This window comes from Notamacropus eugenii, chromosome 1 (assembly GCF_028372415.1).
Source record: "Notamacropus eugenii isolate mMacEug1 chromosome 1, mMacEug1.pri_v2, whole genome shotgun sequence".
NCBI classification, from domain to species: domain Eukaryota; kingdom Metazoa; phylum Chordata; class Mammalia; order Diprotodontia; family Macropodidae; genus Notamacropus; species Notamacropus eugenii.
Genome location: NC_092872.1, coordinates 199450310 through 199473898, shown reverse-complemented (window position 1 = coordinate 199473898; position 23589 = coordinate 199450310). Strand labels below are relative to the sequence as shown.

Genomic DNA, 23589 nt, shown 5'->3' with positions numbered 1-23589 from the left:
TTGCAAAGGAGACAAATGAGGCAGGGAAAGACTGGGGAAGTTAACTAAAATTACCGAACTAGAAACTGGATGAACCAGGCAGGCGGAGAACTTGGGTCCTCAACTCAACCATGCACAAACCACACAGTCCAAGTATAAGTAGATAGGGCACAGTTGAAAGCTAGCAAGTCTAACAGAGAATCATGAGTTCTAGAAAGGACTTTGAGAAAATAGAGGGACGAGAAATCTGCCTTCAGATAATGAAAGCATTTATCCTCATTTTAAGGATTTGCAAAGCTCTTGACATCTACTTTCTCTTCTGAGTCCAACTAAAGGCCAGGGAGGCAGGGGTCTATTATTATGGGCATTTTACAGATAAAGACAAGAGAGGTGTGAGAGTTTAAGTGACTTAGCCCTAGTCATTCAGTCAGTGATTGCCTCGGGCAAAGTGTTAACCCTGGTCTTCCAGACTCCAAATCCAGCATTCTATCAGGGAAGTAACTTCCAAGATCCCCTTGTATTGTCTCCTCCAAGAGATTGCCCCTCTGTCATCCCCCCTTTCTCACTTATTTTCGGTCCCTCCTTGTCTACTGGCTAATTTCCTGCTTCCAACCTTAACATTCTACAGAAACTGTTCTCTTCAGTTACTAAAGACTGCAGTGGCCAAATCTTTTCTCAATCCTCATTCTCCTTGACCTCTCTGCAGCCTTTGATGTGGATCACTCTCTCCTAAGTAATTTTTGGGGGCCACCACTGTCTCTCCTGGTTCTTTTCTGACCTATCTGGCCACTCCTCCTCTGTCTTGGTCGCTGGATCTTTCTCCAAGTCATGCACTCTAACTGTAGATGTCTCTCATGATTCTGTCCTGGATAGGAGAAGTCCTCTTCTTCCTCTTGGTGATCTCATCAATTCTCATAGATTTCATTACCTTCCTTACACTGATTCTCAGATCTACCTCTCCTGCCCCTATCTTTCCTCTGATCTCTAACCTCATATCTCCAATTGTCTTTCAGACATCTTACACCACATGGGCTTAGACGTCTTAAACTTAATATGTCCATGATAATATGTCCCCCTTAATCCTTTCCCCCTCCTCCCCCTGTTAGTGTAGAGGCAATACCATCTCCCAGTCCCTCAGGATCTTGACCTAGGAGTCATCCTGGACTCCTCACTACATTTCTCCCCCGACCCCACATCTGATCAATTGCCAAGCCCTGCCAATCACTTTGCGACATCTCCTGAATATACCCCCTTCTCTCCTCTGAGCCTGCCACCACTTTAGGGCAGTCTCTCACACTTCTCATGCCTTGATCACTGCAATAGTCTGCTGATGGGGTCTTCCTGCCTCAAGTCTCTCCCCACTGCAGTCATAAAAGTTATATTCCTAGAATGAAGGTGTGATCCTGTCACCCCTCCTTCTACTCAATGAACTCCAGTGGTTGTTGTTTCCCCCATTAGACTATAAGCTCTTTGAGTTCTTTTTCCTCTTTTGGTATCCCCAGAGCTTAGCATAGTGCCTGACACATAGTAAGCACTTAATTTTTATTGAATTGAATGTTTTAGTTCTGGAACCCAAGCATCCCAACACTCAGCCTAGTTCTCATTCCATTGCATTACAGTGCCTCTAAGGGAGAAAGGAAGTATCACTTAGAGAGCGAGAGGAAGACAGATGCACGGCTACAAATAAGTAGGTATGAAAAGGAGGGGGAAGACCCAGAATAAGAATGGGGGTGGGAGGAAGAAAGCCAATCGGAGTGAGTGGAAGGAGTGGTGCACCAAATAAAATGAGAATGAATCCAATGGGGTTGGGTGAAGAGCTGAAGGGAAGGTGTAAAGGGAACATTATGACTGCCAATAGGTAGGCTTTCTGAAGATTACGGAAACAAGTTCTCAAGAAAACACCCCATATCCTTAGGAATGGAACTGTTCCCTGGGATGGGGCCAGGGGGGTTGGAAAAGGAAAGGAGAGGTATAAATAACCATTTACCTCCTGCCCTTTAATGTGCTCAGTGTGGCTTCTGCTTCTCAATTCCAGATACTTACCCGCTGAGGCTCCTGATGCCCTCTGACTTTACTGGTCAATCTCACATTAATGCTATATGGGACCGAGGCACTTTTGCTCTCATTTGCCAAAGTATAGCCTTGCTTCAGTGGGCAGAAACTCAGTTACAAAATAGGGTAGCAGAATATACTGGGCAGAAGACAGAGTGTGGAGCTAGATGCCATGGGTATCAGTACTAATAATCTTCAGGATTTCTCCAGATTCAAGTTCCTCATTTACAAAATGAAGGGTTTGGATTCTATGATTCTTATGGACATTTGTCACTCTAAAACATAGTTCTAGATGGCCAACGATGTCATTCTTCTTTTTTCCTTACCACCCTGAAAGGGGTGTAAGTGGAAAGCATACTGAATTTAAAGTCAGAGTCATTTGTCACCTTTGTGACCTCATACAAGGCCTCTCTGGGCCTCTGCTTCCATATCTGTAAAAGGAAGGGGTTGGACTAGATGACCTGCTATGGTCCCTAGAGAAGCAATAAGGTACAGGAGAAAGAGCAGTGTATTTGGAATTAGAGGATCTGAGTTCAGATCCTGCCTTTGTCACCACACATATGACTCTGCAAGTCACCTCACCTTTCTGGGACTCAATATCCCCATTTGTAAAATGAGAAGATTGGGAAGAGAGAACCTCTAAGATCCTGTATTTTTTATACTCTGCACCTTCTCAACTCCCTCAGGTGCCTCTCCCCTCTGAATAAGGGGGGCATATTGTTACGGATATATTGGTTGAGGGGTGGAACAATAAACTCCACAACTTTCTGAACTCTTCATGTAACTCTCCATTTTTCATCACTATCCCTGCTTGGTTTTGACTCCATGGAACATCCTATGCCCTGGTGCCAGCTTCCTTTTGTGTGTTGTCTTTTCCTCCTCCTTCAGGACAAGCAATGTTTTTCTTTTTCTTATTTGTATCACCACCACGTAACACAGCGCCTTGCTTATTAGTACGTGATTTATAAATGTTTATTGAATTGAATTTAGTGAATCACTAGATCTATAAGCCTTGGATTCTTCTAGCTCTGAATCTCTGATCCTTCAAGAGCTGGCTGGCTCCAACTGAGGGGACCCTGCTAAGCATACATTTATCTGCAGCCACTGAGACAAGAATCAGGGGAGGGGGGAAGGAACTATTAGATCTTCAGCAAGTCCCTTAATCACCAAGTCTCAATTTCCCAATCTTGAAGATCAAAATAATCATCCCTGCAGTGTTGTCTAGGAAGCACACTCTAAAATGAAAAGTGCTCTCAAAATCCAAGCTATTATCATCGTTATCTCAAAGCTCTGGCTTACTATCAACCGTACTTCTAACAGTATAGCCAAACAGGACAAAGGGACCTTTGGCAAAGGCCAAGCACTAAGAGAATTATTTCCTAACTTGAGGGTTGATTTAAGCTCTGGCTGACAGGGGGAAAAGAACTCCATTCTTCCACCTTCTTAATCAAAACCTTCAGGACCATGTGGAAAAAAAAATCAAACAAACCTTCCGTCAAACTGGCCGTCACAGCCAGTTACGCTGACTGACCGTAAATAGCTATGTCAGAAGACATAATACATGGCTTCCAAACAAAACCAGGACAGAGAGGTGGGGGGGAATGCATGGGGTGTTTGTTGTTGTTGTTATTGTTGGAAAAAAATTCCGGCCATATTTTCACCAACAGAGTACATCAGTGTTTGCATCTCTCCATCTGTTTTGGGGTTTCTTGTGTCAATATTCTGTAGCTCTCTTCAGAAACACCAATCACTTCTCATATGCACATTTTCCCTCCCTCCCCATGGAAAGGCTCTTGCCAAGGGCAACACATCCAGACCAACCTAGGACCAGGATCCAAAAAGCCCTAGGTGTCAACATATACCCAAAGCCATGGTGATTTACAGCTCTAATTAAACCATTTGGAGACACTCGAGGACACCATCAGAATTAACACCAGTGGAAAAGCCCTGACCAACCAATCATGAGCCCTCATTCTTGATTTGAAGTTAGGTAAATGTGTGATCCCTGGCAAAATCATCAAACTGCCCTTCTGGAAACAGGATTGCCATCTGATCCCATTTCCTGAAGGCTAGTACTATCATTTTTAGCCATTAAGTGCCCACCCCCAGTGTAGGCAGGGTTTCCAATAGATTAAAGACTCAACCTCTAAGGGCCTTCGTGTTGTGAAGGGTAATGAGGTAATGGCTAGAAAGTGCTTTTAGATGCTGGGAGAAACACGCTATAGGAAAGTCTATTTCCTGCTGCTCACTACCATTATCCTCATTAGGAAGATGGACCCTGGCTCCAAATCTGTTCCATCTTTGTTTCTCTTGAGGAAAAGTCACGAGGGACTGCAGTTAATGCTGTAGTGTAGGGCATGGCCAAAGAGCAAAGGTGGGCAGAGCCATAACTAAGAGTCTTTACACCTGGAATAAATACCACCAGTCATACCTGGGACAAGCACCCAAAGCACATGCTTAGTTGGGGAGTTGGGGGAGCTATGGAGTTCATCCTGGCTGCTGCCATCTAGGCAGCTTCCTATTTTAATTAATTACACTTGCTAATTAGGCTCTAAGCTCTGAGTTTTTTCTATGTTGCTCAGGAATGGCAAGTGCTTTCAGTCTCCTCTAAATTCATCATTCTCAGACAAAGCTTTAGTCGCCTTACTCTAGTTATGGGGCCAGTCTTGGGGCCACACAGAGCTCTTCAGAGCACATTTAACCCTAACCCTAACCCTAACCCTAAATTCATCGATCATGTGATAAAGAGAACATATTTTCTGAAAAACTGGAAATAATACAATATACAGACTTGTGAGGAAGTTCTAACCAACTGACAGTAGAGAAAGAAAGGCATTTTTTACAATAAGTGTTACAATTTTGATTTGGGGGGAAAAACATGGTACCATTTGTTAATGATGCTAGTAAATCCTGGCTCTTCTCCTTGACCAAATGTTTTGAGAACCACAGCAGGAAGAGACACTGGGTTTAGGATTTGACCTTGTTTGACTCCATAGTGTGAGCTTTGCCACAGGCTGAGGCCCCTGAATGGAATGGGTACAGTTTGGTATTCTTGTTTGGGGTATTTTCTTTCCCTCAGCCCCAACTTCAGCTGTAGGCTCAGCTTGCCCAACTGATCAACCAGCAATATATTTTTAGGGCCTTCTATGTGCCTAACTCTGTGTTAGGTCCTGTAGAGAATATCAAGGTATAAATATAAAGAAATGAACAGGCTTCCTCAAGGGCAAAACTGTTATCAACTCTTGTCTGGTGCCCTCTAGGAGGTTTTAATCATGTTGGGAAAATAAAACGAATACATCTGAAACAATTATCCAAAGCTATAAGAGTTCAATTGTAGTAAAGGGAAGAGAGGAAAATCATTAAGGCCCAGAGAGGACAGGGAAGGCTTCATGAAAGAGGTGAGCTTTAAACTTGATCTTGAACAATGACCAGGATTTGAAGAGACAGAGCTTCCTCTTCGGAGTTCAGGTGTTTTGCATACCTGGAAATCTTTTGAGAACATCACCTTTGCTGATTCTTTGGAAGGAAGGAACGATATAGCTTAGGCTATCCGTAAACCTTTGCCTGACAATTTACCCAGTAGTCTCTTAGAAAAATCAAAGGAAGTCTGGATTAACACCACCACCAACTAACACTTACATAGGGGTTTAAGGTTTGCAAAGCACCTGACGTGTTATCTCATTCGATCCTCACAATAACCATATGAAGTGAGTGCTTTTTAGTATCCTCATTTTACAGATGAGGAAACAGAAGCGGACAGAGGTTAAGTGACTTGCCCACGGTCACATAGCCAGTAGATGTATGAGGTTAGATTTAAACTCAGGTCTTCCTGACTCCAGATTCAGCACTCTTCTCTTACTATTCTACCTAGTTGCTTCATTTTACCAAAAGAAAACGTTGATTTATTGTTTTGTCTTATTGAGGGAGATCAGAAAACACACACACGCACGCACACACGCACTCACGCACACGGGATGAAACTGCTTCTGTCCCAATTCCACTTGTTGTTAGGTGAAACTCTCAGCATCTGAGGCCCAGAGATGGGGAGGTGTGCATGTTCTCTGCACAGCTTGGCCAAAATGAAAGCTTCTAATAGAGAAAAGAAGTACTCCAAAAGGAAGAAAGAATAACTGTTTGCAATCCTTTAAACAAGAGAGAAAGTCAGATTTCAACTTTCAACTTGGCCCAAACCTTTACAACTGAAAAGAGTTTTGTGGAAATCAGGAAATCAGAATTAAGGAAAGGCCAGCAGGTCTTTGAGTTGGGAGAATATTTCAAACATCCAGCAAAGTTTAATGAAGAGCCTCTGGGTTGGGCAATTTTTCATGAGAAGGAAAGGGAAAGAGGGAAGTGACCCAGCCTCCAACTGTCGCCTTCTTGTGGTGTTAGAAGGTGAAAAAGAGAGAAATGTGCACCCCTTGAGCAAGTAGCCTGTCAATTCAAGGATCGCTAGGCATAACCATCCAGACATGATGGAGAAGGGAAAAGTGACACTGTTTACATAGGCACATTCTCTTCTGCTTTATTTGTAGGATAAACAACCGCTGCAGCAGTGGTGAATTCTGATGCTACAAGTTGCTGAACAAAGCCCAGGTGAGATCAAGTCAACGAGGCTCAGGTAATTTACAAGATGAGATTTAGTTCCAAGCTTTCCTCGGTGTTGATTCTCTTTCATTTTGACCTCTTTTCAATTTAAACAGCTGAGTCTTTTCCAAATGAGCATGAAATTGAAATAGCTGTTAGGTGCAATGCACTTTTACACAGGTAAAAATGATACAACCATTCATGCCCTAAACTCCTTCAGAGTCTACTGGGGATTGGGGTAGGTGGCTGGGAAGTTATTACATGTGTCTAAATAAGTATAATCAAAGCTAAAGTGTGATGGGGCAAAGCAGACATCCAAATAAAATGCTCTAGGAACATTCAAGGCCAGAGTGATTACTTCTACCAAGGGAGATCACATAGGGTTTTATGAAGGAGATGTCCCCTGAGCAGAGTCTCAAAGAAAGATAAGGATTTCAAAAGGAAAAAAAAATGAGGAAGGAGTATATTCCTAGCATGAAGGATGGCCTGAACCAATGCACAGAGGCGAGGGAAAGTAGGATCAGACTACAGAAGAGCTGGTCAAGTCTGATTGAATAACACAGCATTCATTAGTATGAAATGAGGCTGAAAACATAGACTTTAGACAGACTGTGGAGTACCAGGGATGGGGAGCCTTCAATTCTTGACTAAAGAATTTGTATTTCAATCCATAGGGCATAGGAGATCATTAAAGACTTTTGAGCCGAGTAGACCTGTGCCTTGAGAAGATCATTTTAGTACCTGTGTGAAGGATAAAGAAAGGAGAAAATGGAGAAAGGAAATCAGTTAAGAGGCTATTATAATAGTCTAGATAAGAGAGGAAGAAGACCTTAGCTTGGATGGTGACAATGGGCATGGATAGCTGAGAACAGAGGCAAGAACTATTATATAGATAGGATCAATGGGACTTGGAGACTAATTGGATAAATGAATAAATAAACTGTGGATCTTCACAAATTACCCTATGTCAGAATGACAAATAGAGTCATTGAAGGGCTGTTACAAAGGTCACATGAATAGAACAGTTATTTCTCTTCTGCAAAGTGCTACTGGGATCCTTTCCCAAAGGTGTGCCCATGATTCCACTATCCTGTGACCTACACAGAGTCATAAAATTATATTTATATTTTCTCAGGAAAAGAAATTCAAATGGCTCTACGGATGAATACTCCAGTGTTGAGGAGATGGGAGTCTCTTCTACTAGACCAGAACCCCTCCCTCCCCACCCTGTGAAAGCCTTTCCTGATCCTCCCCAACTGCTGCTTTCCCCAGCTAAGGAAGGCTAATGTATGTTTATTTTGTTTTATTCTGGTTATATTTATTCTGCATATACTTCTATATATTTATTCTGCATATACTCATATATGTGTATGTTGCCTCCCTCAAGACAATGTAAACTTCAAAGAGCTGGCAACAAAAGAGATCTACATCAATTTAGAAATAGCTAAAAAAATTGTGGCATGTGAATACAATAGAACTTTGCTGTGCTATAAGAAATGACACGATGAATATAGAAAACTATGGAAGAATTTATAGGAACTGTTGCAGAGTGAAGTAAGAAGAGCTAAGAAAACATTATCAACAATGACAACAATTAAATGAAAGAAATGATAACTACAGAACAAATGAACACTGCAGAATTGTAAAGAACAAACAAGACTGCAATGAGAGGGCAGCTCCAGAATAGAATTTCAGAGTTTTTTCAATGGATTGATCAGTTTCATGGATCCTTTTCTCTTCTTCCTCCTCCTTCTCTCTTAAGAAACAGTCTGTGTTATATGGGATGGTTCCCTGGGAAAGGGCATGGAGAAGATGGCAGAGAAATTTAGGTAATATAAAAACAAAAGATACCAATAAAACCTTACTTTGAAACAGAATATAAGGTTCTTTCTTTAGGGCAGGGATTGTTGTATTCTTTATACTTGCATCCCTAGCACTTGACAGAACCTAACACATAGTAGGTACTTAATAAATGCTTGTGGCTTGATTGAGTTACAAGCTAAGGGAATACTTGAGGGAAATGGATGTTTTTTCCCTATCCCTGGCATAGCCCCAAATCCAGATAGATGCCAAAGGCTCACGAGTGTACTAGGAGGATTTCTGATACAACACACTTATCCTAACTGGCCCAAACATTTGAAGACCTCAGGGATTTCACCAAGATGGGGATGGTGCTGGGTTGAATTTCACTAGCATGGCTCAAAAGTGCTGCCTACTGAACAAAATAGCTCAATACCTTTTCCCATTTCATTTTCCTCCCTCCTTACAGAGACATCAGGATAGGCAGGTAGGGAAAAATCTCTAGAGACAAAAGATAATGGCAACAGAGATAAGAGTACAGACCCTTAGCAAAGAGTAAGAATAACATCCTGCTCCTATGTATAACAAATAACTCTTCCTAAATAGATAATGGATATTCCATTTTGAATTTTTTTAAATTCATGATTAAAGATGAATTTAATATTTTCTTACCTGATATCTCCTAGGTGTCTGAACATTTTTCTAGATGACTGTTAAATCAACAGTAGGGAGTTCAATTTGTGGTTGAGAAATAGAGGAAAAAAACAAACTGACAGACAACATATTAGAATGGAGAGCCTTGGACTGGGAATCCAAAGGTCTGGATTCCAGCACTGGCTCAGCCGCTTTCCAGCTATGTGACCTTGGGCAATCTCTTCACTGTTCAGTGCCTCAGGTTTCTCATTTGCAAGATGAAAATGATAATATCAGTTCAACAGGATCACAGAATCTCAAGGTTGGATAGGAACTCAGAGGCCATCTAATCTTCCCCATGCCTGAAAAAAAAATCTTCCCGACAACATAGCCTATTAGAGGCCTCCCAGCTTTTACCTAAAGACTTCTAGGGAGGAGACATACTACTACTGAGACAGCTTATGCCATTTGGAGGTAGCTCGAGCTTGAAAATTCTTCCATAGATGAAACCAATTCTACTCATTTGCATTCTAACCAGCTTATAGGTTTTAGGCTCCATTCCCTTCTCTCTCTGTCTCTCTCTCTTTGTCTCTCTCTCTCTGACTCTCTCTGTCTCTCTGTCTCTCTCTGTCTCCGTCTGTCTCTGTCTCTGTCTGTCTATCTGTCTCTCTCTCTCTGTCTCTGTCTGTCTATCTGTCTCTCTCTGTCTCTCTCTCTATCTCTCTCTCTCTGTCTGTCTCTCTCTGTCTCTGTCTCTCTGTGTCTCTCTCTGTCTGTCTCTGTCTCTGTCTCTCTGTCTCTCTCTCTGTCTCCATCAGGGTATTTACCCCTCTCTGATCCTATGATTCACCACCAATTCTCTTTGTCCTTTCAACGTTCACTGCAAAGAGTAAAACAGTCAAATATGGCAGGTTTTTAGTAGTCAAGGGTATAATTCGTTTGAGCTGTGCCTTGAACTCATTGGGGCAGTTAGATACCCCTTAGCACAGCACTATATACTTATTTTTAACACCAACTTCCCATCCACCATTTTTGTACTGTCTTTTCTAGTTCAAAGTTCATTCTCTTGGGCAGAAAAAAACAGAAACAAAAACAAAGGCCAGCTTCTCTGCCTGTTCTCTGTCATTAGTTATCACCACCCCATCCACTATGGTCTCTTTTTGTTATTCTGAGCTTTCCTTGTCAGGCTTAACTCATTCCAAGCTTTAACACTTCAGTCATTCTCCTTTCAGAACTATCTTATGTTTTTATATTCATTGCTTGTTACCTACCCCTGCATCTATCCTTTGGACATGTCTTTAAAAATCTAATTTAGTTGGTGAGGACAATTCCCCTCGTTCCTCCTCAGAATCGTCTTTACTGACTGTGTTGTGAAGATCAAATGAAATAATGAATGTAACACAGCTCATCAAATCTATGCTCTAACCATTATGAATAAACAAACTGGCCCACTGGAGAGCCTTTACCACTCCTTTCACCCTTTTAGAATCCAGTAAAGTTCCCAGAAGAACTTTTCAGTTTGAACTTGCCTATTGCAAACATTCAGAACATGGTTAGGTGACAGGGAGAAGAGGAAAGGAAGGGGTAGGGAATGAGGGAACTTGCAATTATTATTTCCTTTCATTCAAGTTTTTTTTTTCTTCTGAAAGGTGGATATTTCTCAAAGAGCCAAATAAGAACTTGGAACAGATTTCTTTTGTGCATAAACAGACGGCCCCAGACATGGGCTGATCAGCAATTTCCCCTTTTTCAAGAATAAACTTCCCTGCCTTATCCTATCATTGTTTATAAAAACAAAGGGAAAATCTGAATTTCTAAAGGGAGCTACTGCTCTCCACTCAGTGGAGTACTGAGAACAATATTCAGGCCTGCAAATCTTTGAGAAGAAAATAAACTGAAAGAATACTTCCCTGGCAGCTGTCTTCACTTGGTCTATTTCCTAGCAGCTGAGAGAATGAATGCAGATGAAACCATTTCATTGGAGAAAATTGCTTCAACCAGCCTTTCCATCTTTGTTGGTTCTTGAATGATGCTAACACAGGCCTCATTCAACATCTCAGTTCTGTCTTTATACTGTCCATCTATAATCCATAGAGGACCAAGGACAATATCTTTAAACTTTGTTGAAATCAATACATTTCATGTCCTGAGACACTTTATGTTAGCAGTGGTAGGGATATAGTGTGTGTATGTGTGTGTTAGCCAGGATCTGAGCATGATACGTATTAACTTGTCAACATGGATGACTTGCAAGAGATTCTACATAAAATTAGAACAAAATGGACAGAGAAAGACGAAGGCTTCAAGAGAGTTGAAATCATTCTTCAGGACCACTTGTCAGACTACTCTGGGCTCTAGTATCCTCTCCCTTATTTGAATTCGTATAGAACAAAATCATAGCACTACAAAAGAATCTTAAAACTTTGATTATTGGAATATATGTCAGAGCTGGAAACTCTGGAACTTTAGAATACAGGATGCTTGAAACGGCTTGAGAAAATATCAGAACACAGACTGTTGGAGGAGGAGAACATATTATTGATGGAAGAAACCTCCAGATCTAGTCTTTTGATATAATCTAGTCCAACCCACTCATCTTAGAGAAGAACTTAATCCCTGTACCAGCCATTTGTGAAGTAACTACTCATTCCCTTGTTACAGCTCTTGTATCACCAGACTGATAATCAATGCTTGCTAAGAACCTATGATGTACAAGACTTAGATGCTGGACATACAAAGACAATAACAAAATATTCCTGCCTTCAAGGAGCTTATATTCTACCAGGGGAACCAGTGTGCACTGACAAGTATGATATAAGTTAATTTGTGGAGGGATAATTAGAAGAGACTTCATAGAGGAAGTCTGAGCTGAATATTGAAAGAAGACAGATTATGCAAGGGAGAGATGAAAAATAAATATGTTCCACAGTTAGCTACCTCTTCTACTGGCATTTAATTCCTTATATATTTCTATCTCCTTTCCCCAACTAGATTATAAGCTCAATGAAGCCACAGACCATATTCTTATAGTCCCTTGAGTCTTTCATAATGACTACAATAGTGGGAAAATGGCAGATGATATCCTGAGATGAGTTGATTGGAGAAAAAGGGGAGAAAAGTGAGAGTTTTTCTAATTGGATCCAGATTGAGAGTAATATGTTTCCATGTTGATATAATGAAGACAGAAAGGGACTGACCCAAGGGTGATATTATTTTGGTTCGATATTATTTTAAGACCGTAGGATTATTAGACTATTAAATCCTCATCTGATGCCTCGTCATGGTGTAGAGATGACCCTGGGTTCGCGAATGCTTTGCCAGCAGAGCAGAAGGTCAGTCCTATTCTGCCAAACACTAAAGGCTTTGAGCATAGCCCTGACAACAGATGTCAACCACTTTCCAAGGATCATCTTGGCTAAAGATACAGAGAAACTCATTGCCGGCAAACTGGCCACTAGGAGATGCATTCTTTGTCCACAGTGACTCATTAAGGGGAGGGGGGGGGAAGCTATTTTTTTCCCCATATTGCATGCATGGAGTTGTTAAGGGAGTTCTGATTTCACCTGGTCCAACCTTTCCTCACTGAACAGATAAAGGAACTAGGCCCAGGAAGAATTAACTTATCCAAGGTCACACAGCTCATTAATGACTAAACTAAGGCTTGAACCTCAGTTTCCTGATCCCAGTTCCACACACTTGCAAAATGGAAGAACCTAGTCAATGACAATATATGAAAAAGAATTTTGATAAAATACGATAACGCTATACAAATGTAGATGGTACTATCATCACCATCATTGTTATAATAGACTCCACCAAGGGGACCTATTATCTTTTATTTCATGTTTCATCACTTAGTGTACAGAAATAAGAATTCATGCCCTGAGTCAGTCACTAACTAGAAAGGGTTTAAGACAGCAACCTTTCTTGTCCTACTCATATCTAGGGCCTATTACTCCTGACTAGTTAAGTAAAAATTGGTTCTAAGAGATCCTCAGAAAGGCTTGAAACTGTAGGAAAAAATTTATTGTGGGGACAGAATTAATTAATGAAAAGGCTTAGACCTCCACCCTACTCCTTTCAATTTGACTTGGCCAAAATGTACTATATCACTTCAACAAGAAAGCTGGAGGAGTTATCTAGGCTCCCTGGAGGATGACACACACCACACTTGTAAAATCTTCTAAAGCAGAAGTTTTGGGGCTTGGTTACTGTTATGAGGTTTTAAGCGGCTTTAAGCTGAAGATAATTCATGTGTTTAAAGCCCCACATTTATTGCTTCTTGGCAGTGGCTTCTGCACAGAGGTTAACCCCGGTCAGTGAGGGAAGGAAGCAAATAAAAGAAAGGTTCCAGTGGCAGCTCCTGCCATCAGTCCCAATTCCTTTGCTAGGCTGGAAAGGGGCCACCTTGAACTCCCCTCTGTCCCCAACATTGCAGCAATGACAACACAGGAAAGACTTTTAAGAACATGTGATTCCACCCTCTCTCCCTCCCATCCCTCTCTTTATAGATGAGGGAACTGAAACACCAAGAGGTTAACCAACCGGCATAAGGTCATATAGTTACAGCAGAGAAGGGACTAAACCCAAGTCTCTGGTAGAAAGGAAACTAGGTTTGCATCAGACGACCCTAAGAAGGTTCAAATCCCAGCTCTGAAACTTACTGCTATGTTATGTTGGGCAAACTGTATATCCTTCCTGGGCCTCAATTTCTCCCATCTACAGAATGAGGAAATTAGAGGAGGTGAGCTTTAAAGTATCTTTGAGCTCTAAATCTATGGCTCCTTCCTACCCACCCCCAACCGCAGGTTCAGGGACTTTTTCTTTATACTAGATTCCTTTTTTTTTTTTAATTCCTGGAGATGAACAGAATGGAAGAGCAGGGGCACTAGATCCTTAAACTCCTTTCCCCTGTGCCTCAGCCCATGAATTGGGGCATACCTCAGACAACTATCTCCCAAAGTACCTCTCTGTCCCTTCTACCCCTAGCTTTCTGTGATCCACCCTTAATCACTGAGCTGGTGCTTCCTGAATCACACTCTGCATGTGCTCTTGAAAGATTTGGTTTGTGGGCCCTCTGGGCCAACAAACTCAGTCATATCATGATCCATAGGGGATCTCCTGTCTCCAAAGAGGTGTGACCAGACTCCCAGGCTAACTTCTGGTCCAGGAATCGGCCTCAAGGAGCTGATGACCTCACACCTCTGAAGTCCTTTAGGCCCTCTGAATTCTTTGGGTGAAAAATGATATTTCTGGAGTCTGACTCGCAGTCATGATTCCAGGCTGTTTTCATCCCTGGATTTTGTTCCCTGGGGGTCATTATCTCAGCCTTTCCGAACATGGGCTGTTGGATATTTTTCTGTTCTCTGCTTGGTGGAGTAAGGACTCACATTCTTGTAGTTATGTGTTTTTGGCTGCCCCTTACCTCTGGGGTGAGGTATTTCATCACGATTTCCTTCCCTTTCTCTCCCAGTTTTTCATCTGGTGTAATTTCATACTCTGCCTGGAACAGAAAGAAAAAAAAAATCAATATTTCTGGCTTACATACTTCATAGAAGCATAAGATATTAGATCTGAAAGAGACCTTAGAGGTCAGTCATCTTATCCAACTCCCTTCGTTTTATAGATGAGCAAACTGAGGCACATGAGAAGACAGCTTTCTCAAGGTCACACAGCCACGTAGTGGCAAAGCCAGGCCTAGAAGTAAGGGTGCGCTGGAGCCAGCTCACACAGGCTCTCAAAAGCCAATTATTAACATTTTACTGGGAACATTTACACTGCCGAAATCAGCAAACACGACAAATCTGCCTTTATTTATGTTTCAGTTGATGTCTATACTTAAGAACGTGATGGAGAAAATATTAATAATGCATTTATTTTCTAGAAAGCTAATTGTTGAACATTTACTGATACACTACTGTTTAGAACCCAGGTCTTCTGGCTCCCAGACACTGATATCATGGATATCTATTACTTAAAACTCTTCTACAAGAGGAAAGGGTAGCTTGACATTTAAAGGGGAGGCCAGGAGAATGTCCCATTTAAGGAAAATTCCATAATCCAGATATTCCAAGTTCACAAGAATGGGACTGAAATCCGAAAGAAGACACAGCCTCCTCTGAGGCTCATGCTCCTTGATCCAAGATGGTCTTATTCTCTCATAGCTTAGACATTTGCCAAGGGAAAAAAAAATCAAGAAAATGAGAAGCTTCAGCAGAACTGAGCTTTTGCAACAGCTTCTTTGCTGTGTGTTGGATGAGGGAATTACATTGTTTATAGCTATTAAAAGAAACCCTACCACCCAAAGCCTTGTACTTACTGTGTTAGACATAGTCCAAAAGCATTGCTGTTTAAAAGAAGGTAGGAGAAAATGATCTCAGCAGCAAAGATGAACTGAAGTGCCTTCTCCAGGCACTTCCCTGTAGGTTCTTTATCCCTCCTTCATTCCTTCTTCAAGATAACCTCCCAGTTCTATCCCCTTCTTAGTAAAGTTTTTCCCCGCTCTAGTTCAGTATGCCATCTTGGAAAACAGATGATTTGGGAAGCCTATGGATTTCCCTACAAATACTGGTCAACAACATTAAGAAGTCTGTTTCCTCCTGTCTGAAGATCTTATCCACTGGAATTAGTCAAGATTGAACTACACTCTTTAACATGGGAGACGGACATGAAAAGGGAGGAGGGAAAGAACGTAACTTCGAAAATATTCAGAATCAGGGTAAAGTTGCGGAAAGAGTATCAGATTAGAGACCTGGGATTGAATCCCAGCTTCTCTGGGTCTCATTTTCTTTCTCTGTAAAGTAAGAGAATTGGAGTAGATGATTGGACTCTGATTCTATCTCTGCCCGGGAGACCAAACAAGTACTTAGGGCTAATGAACTAGCCATTTACTAGGACTAGGTGGAGCTTATAGAATTGGTACTTTTAATTGTTTCCAGAGGGCAGAAAGCAGTCTGCTTTCCCTGGATGCTTCACTCTCCCTTTGACTCCTTTCCACCTTATTCCCCCTTCCTCTCTACCAAATGGACAGGTCACATAGTCACACAGTCACACAGAGTCATACAACACACACACACACACACACATACACACACACACACACACACACACACACATACGCCTGATGGCCTGAAGGGTCCTTTGTCCTTTTTTGCATGTTTCCAGGATAAGAGAAGGAAAAACAATGGCTTCCAGAAACTTGTGAAAAGAACAGGATTTACTTTGTGAAATTTAGTAATGAACTATGGATTGGACTGAATAATTTTGATTTTTAAGATAATGAACCAATTGTATATCCCGTTTTTGTTTGATTGCAGGAATTGGGGGTAATATTTAGTTCTTAAGCGATTGAAAGTAATCCAGGGATGTTCAGTAGAATGAGTGCTCACTTGTATATCCAAGTGGGTGAACCTCTCAAACAGTATGACGGTGTTCAGAGAGCAAACACATCGTTCTCATCTCAAGGCCACAGGGGAGCAAGTTATTCCAGACACATAGCAAATCATGACCAAGCTAGGTTGGGTAACAGTAGCAGGACTCACTAGTTTAGTTATTTAGATATCTCCTGGCCTTTTTAATACATTTCAAATTACCCTATCCTGGTATAGCATATCTTAATTTCCATATTCTCTTTTGCTTTGTAAATAAGACCTAGAAAATGCACTCTTATGGTCGGAAGTATGTACAGATAGGGAATGGCAAAGAAAGGGGGAAGTGTATGCTGGAAATGGACTAACACACCATGTTGCAACGGCTGAGAAAGGGCAAGTAATTAGGGAATTATTGCAGATCTATGAATGAAAGGAGTGATATAGACTCAGGGATTCTGAACCCCAGTGTTTCCACTTCACCAGGGAAGTCTGAAAAAACAAAACAAAACAGCAGAAGGTGAAAGCCTCGGGGTCAATATATCTTGTATGTAGCTAGAAGTTTGCTTATTGTTTCCCTGGTCAGAATGTGAACCACTTAAGGACAGAGACTGTTTTTGCCTTTTTTTTTTTTTTTTTTTGGTATCCCCAGCACTTAGCACAGTGAATTAGCTTGTGAATCAACTCTCAAAAGGAAGACCTGGTATGGCACCATGGGAACTGCCCCAGACTACTTTCAAATACTTATTGGAACTTGAGTGGGCAGCTGTTTGAATATCATCGAGGGTAGCTCAGCCCTGCCTGGAACATTGAATGCTCACTATCCTAAAATATTTCTCAAGACCCTTCAACTAAATATAAGTGTGAGGGTCACTGATCAATTTCAATAACTGGCTAAAAATGTTAGTCCTCTGTGTGTGAAACCAAAACCAAATATTTCTTTCAGGTCAGCCACCTCCCAGAGAAAGATCAGCTCAGCAAACCAGCCCTAGTTCCACAGGGGAAGGAACCGGGAGCACATTGGGACACAGAACACCAGCTCTAACATCAAAAGGCCTTTCTTTTCTTTTCATTCAGAGTCCACGTCAGGTCAACAACACTGGAAGAACATTTGCGTTGAAAAACAAGCCAATGGTTTCCAACTTCGTTTTGTAAGTCACTAATGAAGGAACCTATTTCTAAAAGGAAAAATAAAAAAGGACAGACAGAAGAGGGAAAGAAAAAGGTGGAAGATTAGGCCTGAAGGAGAAACTGTAAAGATGCAGAGTAGGGAAAGAGCCAGGCTCTGGGAACAGGAGTAAAAAACATGCAACAGACCCATCCCTTCTCAGGTAAAGCCCTGATGTTTCTACCTAATGTCTTCAAGGTCCATATTTAACTAGTAAATAACAGGATATTCTAACAGCCCTAGAATTAAAATGAGAGCTCACCCTGGTAAACAGTTGTAAGACAATGACCTCAATTAAAGAGAAACTGCGTTTCTGTAAGCAGAGTGAAAAGGAATCTCACTAGCTCTTTTAAGACATAAAAGGAGAGGCTTTGAAACATAGCAGGTAAACAGTTAGCATTGGACTCAGAAAGATCTGGATTCAAGTCCCACCTTTGACCCAAAAGTTGTGTGGCTTTGGGTAAGTAACCTCTAAGTGTCCTCCAGACCACTCTAAAACTATTTGTTGCAGAGGAAAAGGAAGTTAATCACTTGGAGCTCTAGCTTACTTGAAAGAAATCACAGGTTAGATTTTTTTTTTTAAGAAATAATGAGTTGGAGATGAAGGGTTTAAAGTAATTCCTCTACCTAATTTTCTGTTAAAATCTTGCCCCAGAATACGTTTAACTTTTAACAAGCTTGAGGCAGTGAGCTATATAATACAAAGTCTTTGAGGCTTCTTATGTGTGATTTTAGACGTCAGTTCCTTTCTTTTGGCCTCAGTTTCCACATCTGTAAAATGAGGCAGTTGGACGAAATGCTCTCGAAAGCTCTTTCCAGCTCTAACATTCTATGTTCAGCATAGTACCATACTAAGCATATTTTCTTTCAAAAAACTACCTATTAAACATTCAGGTCTGACATTTTTTAGCTATAGAGTCTTTGGGTCATCCTTGCACAATCTACCTCACAGAGTGGTTATGCAGAAAGGTTTTTTAAATCTCAAAGTGCTGTTGTTATAATAATAACAATAGTGAACATTCATATAGTCCTTTAAGGTTTGCAAAGAGCCTCACAAACATTCTCTTAGTTTATCCTCACAACAGCCCTAGGGGCTATTATCCCCATTTTTACATTTAAAACTGAGGTAGTCCCGTGTTAAATGACTTACCCAAGGTCGCACAGCTAATAAATGTCTGAGGTAGAATTTGAATTCTGGTATTCCTGACTCCAGGTCCACTGCTTTATCCAATGGGCCACCTCATTTCTTTGATTACTACTAATATATTCAAGATCTCGTGTAAGGAATGGAGATACAAAGATGCCCTCAGGGAACTTATAGTCTAATAGGGAGAATAAGACAGGCATAGAAATAACTCCACAATAGCAAGAAGCACCACTAATTAATTACCTGGGGATAGCTAGTTGGGAATTTTTCTTCTCCTTCTTTGTCTATCCCCTCCCCACCCCCCACCTCCACTTTTCCACTTGAAAATGAAGCTGTGAATGAAATGGGGTATCTTAAAACTGTTCTCTTATCTTGCCCTTTTACAACATATAGTCAACCCAAGAATAGCCTTGGGGTGGGAAGGGAGGAGGGGGCAGGAGGTGATGCTATTCTGAGATAAGAAGTGAAATCCCAAAGAGCTAGAGAGGGGGAAAGAGCCTTTTCAAATTATTTATGTATACACAGCTGTCAAAGACAAATTTCTGTGTAATGTCTCCATGGAGCAGGCTGTGTGACTAGACGTGTATACTAGAGCCAACATCCTTCATAAACCTAATATTTCATTCTCAAGCTCTCTCTCAACCGACTCTAAACAAATATTGTCATTGTACAGCAGCACCATATAAGATGTTTCTCCATTAAAAAAAAAATCTCTTAAAGATTTTAGCAAATGCAAATGTCCTAAGTTGGTAAAAAACAATTACCTGCCAAGTCTCACCCACCATGTTGATGACTGAAACGGCAGAGGACACTGGGTGGAATGTTTCTTGGCCTTTGACTAACTTTTTATGTCACCTCCTTCACTAGGAGACTTCTTCATACCCTGACAGGAAGATGAAGTCAATCATGTAATGAGGTGTCTTGGTCTCTGACTTTTGTAATCATCAAGCCAGTTAGCTTTTCCTAAGCTCCCACTCAGTGGAGACTCTTCAGTCCATAGATTCTGCTCATTACTATCCCTTTATTTAGAAGAACCCAAGTTTTCATCAACACTGGCTGTGGCTTCCTTCTATAGCCAGACATCTTCAGAGGGAGGCTTACAGATTTAGGGGAGGGAAGGACTTTATAGTTCATCAAGTCGAGTCTCCTAAGCAGGAGGAAACTAAGACTCAAAGAGGTAAAGTGACTTGGCAGGAATGGTAAATAACAAAGACTAGAGTCCCGGTCATCAGATGCCAAATCCAGTGTTATTTTTGCTGAACCAAGTGGGCAGTGAAAATTGAACCAGAGACAGGAGTCCTTAGGGTCTTCATCTATGAAGTGGAAGAGTGGATGATGTAACTGTGTGACACTGGGTAAATCGCTGCTGCTGTTTTTCTATTCTGAAAAATGAAATGGTCATCTGTAATTTCTCTTTTAGATCTAAGATTCTTGGAGAAAGTTTTATGAAAAATCTATGATGTTCAAATCTATAATGTACTTAAAATATCCAAATGTTATCCCCAAGCTGTTTAGTGAAGCAGTACTTCAGCTTTCAAATACCCATAAGTGTCTTCTTGGCATGCTAGGAGGCACCTGGTACATGCCCAGAGAAGGTTCAGATCTAAGGAAAGAGGGCCTGACTCACACGTGTTTGTAGTATCTGGTTGTTGTAATGGGGTAGATGAGAGGATGAAAATTTTGAAATAATTAGCCATAGTACAAAGAGAATTCAACCGGAAGATTTGGGTTTAAACCCCACATACCAGCTATGTGCCAGAGACCAAATTAGATGACTTACTCAACTTGGCAGCTAAGTGGTATAATGGATAAAGCATTGGACCTGAAGTCAGGAAGACCTGAGTTCAAATCCAACCTCATACACTTACTAGTTATATGAGCCTGAGCAAGTCACTTAATCTCTGTCTCAGTTTCCTGAACTACAAATTGAATATAATAATAGAACAGAGCTGTTGTGAGGATAATGTTTATAAGGCACTTAGCACCATAGTAGATGCTTAATAAATTCTGGTTCCCTTCCTGTTTTCTCATCTGTAAAATAGACATAAGTTCATAGAATCATAGATAGAGAGTTGGAAGGAACTCTACTGGTCACCTACCCCAGATCCCTTTCATATTATCATTGAGGAAACTGAAGCCCAAGGAAGTTATGCGATTTGCCCAGTGTCACACTGGTAGTGGGCATCAGAGGTGAATAGAGCAGAAAATGTATTGAACCAGGAGCTGGAGGATCTTGTTTTCACATCAATAGTGTCACCTTAAGCAAACTGTTCAGACTTCAGTTTCCTCAAGGATAAAATGAAAGGACTGAACTTTGTGATCTCTAAAGTCACTTCTAGCTCTATGACTTCCATCCCATTCCAATCTTCGAACAGAATTACAATTTCTAGTCTCAGATAGGTGAAAACTCTTAAAAAGGGAAAGGGGTCATGCCAAGGCAGTAAGAAGGGAGTCATTTCTAAGAGGGACTCATGTCCCTTCTTTCTCATCCTGTTTACACCCCTTCAGATCACCCACCCTTTGAACTGGGCTATTGTATTCCCTTAGGATTCACGACTCCTTCTAGCATCAATTCTTCCTCAGGTTGTTCTCCCAGAGACCAACATAAACATAGGTCATTTTGTCTCATTTTCTAACCCCACAACTATTTTGAGAAGAGATATTTTTGAGATAGCTCTGGCCATGATCTGGCATCCCAGCAGTGACAGTTCAGCTCCTTCTCAAGCAAGAACTGAGACTGAAATGAAATGGTGACAATTCAGTAAAGACAAACTGGGTGTTTTTCATAAATTCACAGAGAAAAGGTAGCACTGCTGTTGTAATGAAAGTTTTACTCAAGACAAGACCTTCCTATGCTCAGGCCAACAACCCAATTGTTGTTTCTAATAATACAACATTCCAGGGAAATGGATAAATGGAGATAAGCCTATAGGCTTGACATCATTGAATCTAACCGGGAGGCAGTTTATAAGTCATTGTCTACCCTGAAAGGTGTCTACTATCAGAGAGTTGCCCATATAGGCGGGGAGAGTGAGGAATAAATCAAGGAAGGCAGTGGTCCAGAATTTCCTGTCAGGGTCTTGTGGCCCCACATTTATTCCAGAGGTTCTCCATTAGATTTGTGAATTCCCAAAAGAATCACCAAAGAGATACTGGCAAAAATATATCCATTTGGAACTTCTTTCATCAAATAGAAATATAGTCCCATGCAGACCTTCTGTTATACCATAAAGGAAAACTTAGTATGCCATTTCTTATCTGTCCCTACCTTACCATAATTCCAAAGTAACATACTGTGTAACACCTTATCCCTAGGTGGGAAAGCAACGAAAATGTCTTCAGAGTCCCTCATGTTCTCATGCTTAGGCTCTGATTACTCAAGTAGTCTGCTTAATGACTTAGAAACAGTATGAGTGGCCATAAAATTACCCAAGCCCTCCTTTTAAAAACAAAACCACAGTACTCTACTTGACTGGAGAAATGCAGTCATTAAGAAAGCCAAGGAAAGTTTCCCTTACCAGGGACTACGTCAGAATCCAAAGAGGACAACTTCTTTTTAAAAAGGCAGACATCATGGAAGTTTCATGGGGAGGTAGTGACTGTGTGAATTATACTTGTTCTGCCAGGAACAGTTCTGGCATCTGCTCATGCTGGGGAGACCCTTTCCCCCACCCATTCACTCCTCATTTCCCATTGGAAAAAAAATTCTTCAAATGAGAAATTGTGCCACCACTGGGAAACTTAATAAATTCTTCATGTGCAAAAGAGGCATTGTAATGGATCTGACGCAAGGTACAGATGAGGAGGACAAGAAAAAGATGCCAATAGTCGATGGGAGGTAGGGTACAAAGTGCCAAAGGGACAGAGTTGGCCTTAGCTCGAGTCACCTTTCCATTCGATACCTTGCATGTGTAAAAATTACTTAGTAAGTCCCTGATGAAAAATAAGCCCTGTCCCACATTTTCAAATGTTGTTGGTGTAGTACCAAAGAAAGGGTTGGTTTGTAGGACAAATGAAAATGGGCATCATTAGATTTTTTTTTTAACCTCATAAATTTTCTCAGTGGGCCGAATAAAGCATGTCACTGGAAAATTCCTCAAGCTTATTTCATATCCGTACTACTCTCATTCAGATAGTCCCCCTCTATGGGTCTCTATACTGCCTCCTCCTCTTAAGAAAGAGGGCTTAAAAAGTAAAATATTGGGTTTCTTTTCTCCAATCCAATAAGAGACAGTTAAGTGGTCTTTTCTTTCTATGACCACAATAAAAAAGGGGGATGAATCCAAGATCCTTTTAATTACCTTTCAGTCGAAGGGTATTTTGAAACCAACTTCTTCCTCATGTCTATAATTTGTGATCTGAGTGGGGTCAGTGCAAAGACTCCTCATAGGACTGCTGTCTCCTCTAGTTATCTTGCTTTCAGAGTACAGGGAGGGTGAAAAGAACAGGAATTGATTAAGTGCCTACTATGTGCCAGGCACTATGCTAAATGTTTTACAAATCTAATCATATTTGATCCTCACAATGATGGGAGGTACGTGCTATTATGATCTCCATTTTACAGTCAAGGAAACTAAGGCAGACAGAGGGTAAGTGATTTTCCCAGGGTCAAATAGTTAGAAAGTGCCTCAGGCTGGATTTGAACTCAGGACTTACTGACTCCAGCCTGGCAGTCTAACCACTGAAGAATCTAGCTGCCAGAGGAGATATACAGGTGCCTTAAACAGAAGCCACCTAGCCTAGTTTTCAGTAAGATCGCAGCAGCAACATCCCTGGTAATAGTAATCTAGCACGGGTAGTAAAGTCCTCTGATTCTTTCCTGTTGTCCACAGAAAGACAAAAGACTAGATTCCTGAGCT

General features: G+C 41.1%; 1 protein-coding gene across 3 annotated transcripts in view; it reads right to left on the bottom strand.

Annotated features, from left to right (window-relative positions):
- The window catches only part of GRK5 (G protein-coupled receptor kinase 5), a 300122-nt gene that overhangs the window by 71348 nt on the left and 205185 nt on the right, over window positions 1–23589 (bottom strand). For all 3 annotated transcript variants that reach the window (XM_072623961.1, XM_072623963.1, XM_072623968.1), the window contains one exon: window positions 14474–14551. In XM_072623961.1, the coding sequence (XP_072480062.1) occupies window positions 14474–14551 (78 nt within the window). The remainder of the gene's footprint in view (window positions 1–14473; window positions 14552–23589) is intronic.